The sequence below is a fragment of the Ammospiza caudacuta genome, chromosome 9 (genome assembly GCF_027887145.1).
Source record: "Ammospiza caudacuta isolate bAmmCau1 chromosome 9, bAmmCau1.pri, whole genome shotgun sequence".
Lineage (NCBI taxonomy): Eukaryota > Metazoa > Chordata > Aves > Passeriformes > Passerellidae > Ammospiza > Ammospiza caudacuta.
Window position 1 is genome coordinate 5,489,157 of NC_080601.1, and position 9,322 is coordinate 5,498,478.

Sequence of the window (9,322 nt, forward strand, 5' to 3'; positions counted from 1 at the left end):
ACCGTTCCGCCGCCTCCCGTCGCTGCCGGCCCGGATTGCGGGATGTGAACCCGAGTCCCTTTGGCCCGGCTGAGCGCAGTGCAAACCCCCTGCGGTGGCGGTAGGCGCGGGGCTGCCCCGCCTCACCCCGAGCCCCGGGCGGGTCCCAGCTCGGCTCTCCCCGCTCGGCTTTGCCCTCGCTGCCGCCGGCGCTTTCCCCGCTCCCGGGGCTCGGCTTTGCCCGGCGGCTCCGCTTGGCCCCGGCCGAACTCACTCCCCCCCGTGGTTCCCCAGCCCTGCGGCGGGGCGAACCCCCGGCATTTGCCGAAGGGCTCTGAGTGCCCCTGGGCACTGAAGCCTCACGGAACGTGTCCTAGAATGCCGTAAACATGTGCTGAAATGCTTATTTGAAGTTAATCTTGTGTTTTTTCGTGAGCTCTGATTTCTCTGAGAATTGTTACTGGAGAGATTCAAAGCGGTAAATGCCGTGCCTCATTATTAGCATGTGCAGCATAACACAATCGAAATTCTTTAGCAGAAATGCTGATAACATTTACCACATGGTATTACACTAAATACAATCTCGAGAAGCTCCCGATCTCTTGGACACTACCAAATTCTACTCTGTTGTTTCTTTCGGTAGAATTGCACTTTAAAAGGTTTTAGTAAATTTCTGATTCCTTAAAATGTGCAGCTACCATGAGTTTTTCTCAATGTTAAATTACATAGGGTCAACTTATTTGTTACACTTTTCTAATCCCTCCAGTAAATCCATCAGGCCGTTATTTCAACCATGCTTGGCTCACATTTTCAGTGCCTTTTGGTATTAATAGCAGCAGAATAAGTTACATTTCGCAGTACCCAGAACTTTAAAGGATATTGATTGTTAGTTCAGTTATGTTTTATTTGAATACGATTTTACTGTTGGTAACATTAAACAAAGTTGGACGTGAGTAATGTCACCTTTATTACTCTATTGAGTTAATTTTTTTACTAATCTTTTATGTCAATGTGGATTTCTGTCAGGTTTGTTGCTGAATTTGGACGAGATCAAGTTTCAGTCTTCTTCCCTTTAAAGCCGTTTCATGTTCTATTCCAGTTTTATTCTGATCAATTTTTATTCAGTATTAAAGATGTAACTATAATGCATCAGCAGGGTAACTATAAACCTCTAATTCTACTGAGGTGACACTGAATTACACTGCAATTAATTTTAGGCCCTAAATTAATTTTGTTGCAATATATTTGTCTACAGTGCAAGATGTGGTTATTTTCTTCTAGAGATAAGACAGATCCCACTGAAGCAGCTGTGATGAATCACTGAAACACCTGCTTTTGGATAGAAGAAGATACAGTTTGTTGGGCCCTTGATCCTCTCACAGATTGCACAGGTGTCAGTGCTGCACTGCCTGACAGGATCATTGATTGTGATCTCTTCTGGTTTATCTCCCACAGATAACACAGGAGAGTGGGTGGTTGTTCTACATTATGGCTGTTATCCATTGTCAGCTGTTCAGTGTTTCATTGCTGTGGATACAGGAATGCTGGAAGAATATTGTCTCCAGTTCTTGAGACAGTCACTGCTGATATATTGGGTTTCATCATGTGTATTCACTAATTTTTATAACAGGAATTATTCCTAAGACACCATTACCGTATTTATAACTGGCTTTTCATGAACTTTGACATATCTCTGTGTGACTACCCACAAGACATGGTGTCACTTTGGGCTCTCTCTGTTTTGCTCTCCAGCTGCAGGTGCATCTCTTTGAACAGGCTGTCTGCAGCCGTTCCCTGCACTGCCTGCTCAGCCTTTAGTCCCTTCTCTTGTTCCAGCAGGGTTGCTGTGCCCTGACCCAGGGCTGTCTCATGGTTTTCCTGTGTTTTCAGAGTTCCAGGATGAGATCTGTGGGCTCTGTCAAAAGCCTCATCTGAGCTGAGGTCCTGTGGTCTATTCCCGACCCTTTTGTGCCACATCCTCATGGCACAGGGCTGTGACCTGCTGAGGGCAAGGCTGCTCCTGCTCTGTGGGAATCAGACACAGTCCTAGGTATTCTCACAGGAGCACTCCAGCAGTTTGCTGTGTTTGGGGCATCTCATAGCTGCTATTACTGAGAGATTTGTTTTTAAGGTGTGTGAAGGAGACCCTGCCCTGTCGGGGACAGGGGTGACCGGGGCCCTGCTCGGTGCTGGAGGCAGCACGGGCGGCAGGCCCGGGAGCGGGGCCGGGGGATCGCGACCGGGACCGCGCTGGGGCTCGGGGCCGCGCCGGGCACCGGGGGAGCGGCGGCCACTCACGGCTGCACCGATTTCCGCGCGTATCGCGATATCACCCTCACCGCCGCCGCTCCGCCGCCGCCATCGCGCCGCTCCTCTCCGGGGGCGGAGCGCTTTGGGCCCCGGCGCGATGGAGGTGCTGCGGCGGCCGGCGCTGCCGGAGGACGCGGTGCGCTCCCGCCTGTTAGCGGCGGCGGCGGCGGGCCCGGGCGGCGAGGCGCTGCTGCGGCGCTGCGCTGAGCTGGCCCTGGTGCGCTTGGCCCCGCTCCTGGCCGCCTGCGTGTGGCAGCGGCAGCCGTTCCGCCTGCGCTGCGTGCCGGGCCGCGGTGAGCCGGGAGCGGGCCGGGAGGCACGGCGGGAGGAGCGCCCGGAGTGGGGGGACTGGGAGGGGCACCCGGCGGCCGGGGACCGGGAGAGCGTGAGGGAGATCCGGCGGCGGGGAAGCGGGAGCGTGTGAGGGGAAAGCGGGGATGTGTGAGAGGGACCTGGAGGCCGTAATCGAGGAGCATCTGAAGGGGAACCCGGGAGCGTGTGAGGGGGACCTGGCGGCCGGGAACCGAGGGCATGTGAGGGAGAACCGGGATCATTTGAAGGGGATCCGGCGGCCGGGAACCTGGGGCCTGTGAGGGGGACCCTCGGGTTGGAACCGGGAACGAGTGAGGGAGAACCGAGGCCATGTGAGGGGCACACGACGGCCGAGAATCGGGATCTTTGGAGGAGAGACCGGCGGCCGGGAACCGAGGGCGTGTGAGGGGTACCCGGGAGCGGGAATGTGAGGGGAACCCGGCGGCCAGAAACCACGAGTGTGTGAGGGGGATCCGGCGGCCGGGAACCGAGGGCGTGTGAGGGGACCCGGCGGGCTCGAACCGGGAGCGTGTGAGGGGGGACCCGGCGGCTTCCCCGACTCTCGGTGTCACAGCACGGGTTAACCCAATGCGGCATATGGTGCCGCCTCCCTGCTGCAGCCGGGCCGTCCCCGAGCACAGGACACAAGATTCTGTCAGCAGGGTCTGGGATATCCGCAGTGAGGGAGACTCCGTAGCCTGTGTGGACAATCTGTTACTCGGCACGGCGTTGCTGAGCCGCCTCTCCTCTCTGTGCCCCGTGCAGGCGAGATCCCGGCGCACTTGGGCGGCACCGCGGTGTTCGGGGATAACGTGGAGGATGAGTGGTTCATTGTGTAGCTGCTGCGGGAGATGAGCAGGGAGTTGCCGGGGCTGGCAGCCAGGTAAGGCGGGTGCTGCTGAGCTGCTTTAGTGGGAGGGCTGCCAAGGGGCCGTGCCTGTGCTCTGAAGGTCCTGTCTTACCACTGCCCATCCTTGGAGGTGTTTCCCCATCCCAGAAACGGTGGAAGTGTCCAAGGGCAGGTTGGATAGGGCTTGGAGCAGCCTGGGCTAGTGGAAGGTGTGCCTGCCTGTGGCAAGGGTGTTGGAACCAGGTGTTGATCCTTAAGTTGCCTTCTAACCTAAGCCTTTTTATGGGTTTATGAATATTTTTTTAAAAACCCAGGAGACATGGATTCAGAAGTGTGCTGTTGTGCTCTGCAAGGCTTTTCTTGCTGAATTTCCAATTTCTCCTTGGCCAGTATTGATGACAACGATGGAGAGTTTCTCTTGATAGAAGCAGCTGATTTTCTCCCAAAGTGGCTGAATCCTGAGAACATAAAAACAGGGTGAGAAAAACTTGTGTGCAATTGGCAAGGGGGAGCCAGTGGCCTTTTCTGTAGCAGCTGGAGTTTTCTCTTGCACTGCTAGGCAAGTGGTCTGACTGCCTCTGAAAATCCAGAGTGCTGTCTGTCCCTGACTGTTGTTCCCTTCAGGAGCACTCCTGTATCTTCCTGAACTTTCAAGCTCTGCTAGTACCACTCGCATTATTTTATTTCTACCATGTTGTGGAGTGTTTAGGCCAGAGGATTTGCTCCCCTCAGAGTAGGGAATGCTCAGAGCTGGAGTGTTGCTGTCTCTGTAAGGACACAGGCTTTGTCTGGTACAGGTGAAATAATGAGCAGACACCTTCCCCTGGATATGGATGGCTGCTAATGGCAGTGTATTAAAACGGAGATCGTTAATTTGGTCATTAGCAAAAACTTGTTCAATTATTTTTCCCCTACTCCAAGATTCTTAAAAGGGCTGGAACACAACACCAAAATTGATTGCAAGTGTGTACCTGGAGTGTCAGGCTCATACTTTCCTTTTGTTTGAGGGAACAGCGTGAGGGAGTTGAGACGTTGCATTCAGGGCTTTTCTTAGGATCAGGAACCAGCAGAGGTCGCATGTGACACCTGAAATGCTGCTTTTTAATGCGTGGGATGGTCTGGTCTGAAGCAGTTAGGATGTCTTGGTTATCCTGAAGCACTTCTCTAGTTGAAGAGAAATGTGTAACAATTCTTGTTGTTAAGGAAACAAGATGTATTTGATGAAACTTGTTGCAGTTCAGATGGGGATTTTACAGAATATCAAGGATTTTTCCTAATGCATTTAGAATGATGAAAGTTTATATTTGCTTGGGGATTTCAATTTGGAACAAACGTTGTATAGCCTGAAAAGCAATTTATCAGAAAAATCTTTCTAAGATACATTTTGAATGCAGTCTCAGGCAGTGCCTGTAATATGGGTGCCTCCAAAACCACTCTGGTGACCTGGAGGGAGTTTGCTGGCTGTCCCCAGCCCAGTCCCGCTGCAGGGAGTGTTTGTTTCTGCTCTGGCTGTTGCAGGTGACTTTCACTCGGTGTTTGTATGCACAGCTGGTGCAGCAGCAGTTTGTTCCAGACAGACGCAGTGGATACACCCTGCCCGCCCCAGCTCATCCTCAGTACAGAGCCTGCGAGCTGGGCATGAAGCTGGGAATGATTCCTGGGGCATTTTGGCTTTGGCTCATGCATGTGCAGGGAATGGGTCCTTGTCTGGAGGTTGCCTGTTTGTCCAGAGAAATGTGAGCAAAGTCTGTCACACCTTGAGAACCTCTTGTTGTTGCATCTTTTATCTGCAGGCTCATGGCTTTGAAATGTTGTGCTCCAAGAGCAGCAAAGTGGCTCCTGATGCCAAGAGAAACGTGGTCCTCTGTGGGAGAGATTCCTCAGGAGCTTGAAGGAGAAGGATTATTTCAAGGTCTGTGATTATTTCAGTGTCTGTGGCTTTTAAAGATTCCTGGGAAAATACATTTTAACCCTTGAACTTGTGTGAGGAGTTGCAGTGGGGCCAGAGCTTGAATCCTTATCTCTGTGTGAGGTGAATTAATGTGTTTAAAGGGGACATGTGCAGATTGTTCCCCTTTGAAAGGAATTTATTTTGGAAATTAAAAAGGAGAAAGCAAGATGTGGGGATTGATTCACTCATCTAAAGCAAAGGGAGAAATACATTTGAGTGAAGAAAACTCCAATAGGTGATTGTGTGAGGTGTAACTGATTTCACTGGTTTACATTTCATTTCCACCCCTCTAGAATTCAATATTCTTCAAGATCCATACATAAAACCATAGACCTGTCTGGGCCCATGCAAGTGTAATTTTTATGTGTGTGTGGTTTTTGTGACTTCTGGGGGTTTTGGTGAGGTTTTCTGTTGTTTTTTTTTAAGATGCGTTTGACTACTTTTTGAAGTTAATAAATTGGACATAAATTGGGTACTTATTTGAAGGTTATAAAATTGGACAACACCATTGAGATTCTTAGGTTTATATCCTTTAATATACTTCAAATACAGGAATGCCCCTTGGCTGTATTGAGTTCAAAGTGTTCATGGCCAAGAGGTTTTAGTTGTTCTGGTTCTCTCAGCATTTCTGTGTGACCAACAGTCACCCTTAGGAAGCCTGGAATTGTTTGGGTTCATGGCTGTGGCTTGCATTCAATAGGGAGAAATGGAAGGATCAGCCAAGTACCTGGAGCTGTTGCACATGGCAGAAGATCACTTCCAGCAATCTGTTGCAGTGCCAGAAAGGTGAGAGCTGCTTGAAATTCATGAGTGTCATATACCCTACAAATCCTGTAAGTGACCTTTGAAATCCTTGTCACAAACACCTGAACCCTTTTCTCCACTGCACATTGAACATGGGAGCTGTGGCCAGGACACACAAGTACTAATTCCTCTGGAATGCTCCACTGGGAGAAGTTCTGGCTTGAGTAACTCTTTTATCTTGGTTTTGTGAAATGCTGAACTCTTCCAAGTGGATTCCAAGTGGTGACTGCAAAGCAATTTTTGCTTGGTTGACTGTAGAAAGTGTAGAAAAGTTTCATTGAAAAGCAGTCCCAGTGAATAATGAATACAGGGTAATCTGTCTCCTTTGCTCAAGGAGCTGGCTGTGGATTTCTCTGGAAGATCAAATCCAAAAACTAAATCACTACAGAAATGTCTGAAGCTTTGCCAGCCCATAATATTTTGACTGTTATTTGTTTGAGTTTCCAGTCTGTGCTGGTTGGGATCTCGTAATCTCAATATTTACCAAGGCAAATTAAATGTAAAGGAAAAGAGCCATGACCAATAGGTTTGGAGCCATCAGCTGGGAATTGCAGGGACTGACTGTGTCCTGTTTTGGCCAATGCTCTGTGTAGTGCTCTGGTACTTCCCCAGATTCATTGCCCTTTTTGATGTGCTTGCACAGAAGGAAAAATGAAGAATTTAAGTGAAAACCTGAATGCAGAGCATGTGATCCCATTGAATCCATTTCAGTAAATTGAGTTTGGTTTTTCTTCTAGCTGTGATGAAGTGAGCCCAGGTGATGAAATCCTGGCACTACTACAGACAACCCCCATTGATCTGAAGGAATTGGAGAGAGAAGCAGCTTGTCTTCCTGCAGAGGATGGTGAGCTGGATGGGGGAATTATTCCTATTACAGATGGTTATTTGTGGGGGGAGAGGGGCAATGCTGACAGCTGTGAAGGGAGAGCAAATCCAGCCTTCCTCAAGACTAAACACTGGATTGGCTCTCCCAGTTTAGAGTGAGCCTTTCTTCCTCCACTGAGTGGCCAAAGGCTTCTCAGTGACTGAATGGTCTCTCTGAGTTTGAGCTCTGCAAAGCAGAGTTTGTATGTAGTGACAAGAAATCTGCACTCAGTTCTTCTCAGCCTCTCTGTGCCTTTGCTGTGTGTGAGCCAGGACCAGCACAAGAGCTGAACTGCAGAACTGAGCTGCAGGATGGTTGCAGTCCTGTCAGTCAGCTGGTTTGGGCCTGTTGGCCAGCAGGCTTGTGCAGAGTAACAGATCTGTGCTGTGTCCTTTCAGATGGCAGCTGGCTGGATATGACACCAGGTGCTCTGGATCAGATGCTGAAGGAGACAAGAAATGAGTCCCTTCCTTCCCCAAATGAGGAGGAGCAAAACTATGGCTTGGAAACAGTTGCTGAGAGCATGAAGGCTTTTGTGTCCAAAGTGTCCACGCATGAAGGAGCAGAAATGCCATGGTAGTAGCACCTGGAGTTTGGCTCTGGTGTGGAATGTTGCACTGTGCTGCAGCCCTGTGCTTGGTTCTGTGATGCAGAGAATCAGAGTTTGAAGGTGCTGTGCTGAGCAGGGCCTGAAGCAAAGGCAGAGCAGTGACCCTGTACTTGCTTTAAATCAGCTTGGTGCCATTCTGGCACTGGTGCAGGTTCAAGTGCTGCAAGCTGAGCTGCTCTCTGTCCCTCAGCTGGGTTTTGTGGTCTTCACAATTTTTTTCTTTTCTGCCAAGAATTCTTCCACTCACTGTTTGATGTCTAATGCACACAGGCTTCAGACTTCTGAGGACTTTTAAATTCAAATGTCCCAACTTCAGTCCTGGCTTGATAGAAATCAGTATGGCTTGAGCCTGTGTCAGGCTTAGGCAAGCATAAAAGCTTCATTTGCTTAAAAATATTTTTATATTTCAGGTCATCTGATGAATCTCATGTTACCTTTGATGTGGATTCTTTTACCAAAGCCCTGGACAGAATTTTAGGTGAGATTGCTTCTTTCTTTGAAACAAAAGCCAGCGCTGATTTCTTTGCTGTTGTACTGACATCAAATCATGTGCAGGGGCAGACTCGGAGGAGCTGGATTCTGATGATGTGGATGAAGAGGAGGAGTTTGGTTTCTCAGATGAGGATGATGAAGAGCTGGATGCTGGGAATGGAAGGCAGGAGCAGAAGGTGTCTCCTGAGGAGCTCGTGGGCAGTCTCAAGGGCGTACATGGAGGAGATGGACCGATGGAATTAATTAGGGCAGACAAGTGGTGTGTGGTTCCCTTTCAATGGATTTCTGTCCAAGTGTATTCTGGAGTTGTTTAACGGGTTAATTTTCCCTTACTGTCTGTGTTTCAACTGGGGGAATCTCAATTCACCTGCAATGTTGAGGGGATCAATGGAAAGAAACCGTGCCTTGACCATTATTTCAGGGCTATCAATGGATGGGAAATCCCCATTTTCTTGCTGGGGATTTCAAACCTATTGAATCCCAATCTTGATGGGATTCAATAGGTTTGAAATGAGAGAAAGCCTTCAATTTTCATCATCTTTCAGTTTAAAAAGACAAGGAATCCTTATTGTACCTTAGTTTTTAGAGTTTAAATTGGTAGAAATCCCCACTGATTCCATCATTTGAGGGATTGATATTGTAGGGCAAAAAAAGGACTGGAAAAAAAAGGTGGCACTGAAGGGCAAGAAAAAAAAAGTGGAAAAAAAGTTTGCAGAAAAGGGTGGGAAATGAAAGTAGGAAAAACAGGTGGCAAAAAAGGCAGAATAAAAAATGAGAGGGAAAAAAGTGGCAAAAAAGTGGGGAAAAAAGGCATCAAAAAAGGGGGGAGAAAGGACAGAAAAAAGCAGGAAAAATAGCACAAATAATGGGGGAAAAAGGGGGAGCAGAAAAAGGGAGGAAGAGTTAAAAACGGAGATGGCATAATGGTGAAAAAGTGGTGTTTCAGAAGCAGGAAAGTCTAGAAAGGTGAGTGTTGAAAGCAAAGGGAGACGACCCATCTTGTTGTTGATCAGCATCGACTCCGATTTATTGATCAAATCAGTCATCTTTTATAATAGTGTTAATTAACTTCATGCATATTGCAAAATCCGAGCTCACGATAGGTTACAGAGAAAACTCTAACCCCTCCTTTTGTTTACAATACCCGTG

At 48.8% G+C, this 9,322-nt stretch overlaps 1 protein-coding gene across 1 annotated transcript; it reads left to right on the forward strand.

The window, feature by feature from the left end:
- Positions 1 to 2,386: 2,386 nt before the first annotated feature.
- LOC131561374 (protein ecdysoneless homolog) lies at positions 2,387 to 8,416 on the forward strand. The gene is given in 13 exon segments (XM_058810655.1): positions 2,387 to 2,582; positions 3,367 to 3,484; positions 3,842 to 3,928; positions 4,076 to 4,085; positions 4,970 to 5,097; positions 5,244 to 5,305; positions 5,308 to 5,363; positions 6,103 to 6,188; positions 6,944 to 7,050; positions 7,470 to 7,647; positions 8,092 to 8,159; positions 8,237 to 8,382; positions 8,384 to 8,416. Coding segments are annotated over 13 exon segments (1,275 nt in total).
- Positions 8,417 to 9,322: the final 906 nt, after the last annotated feature.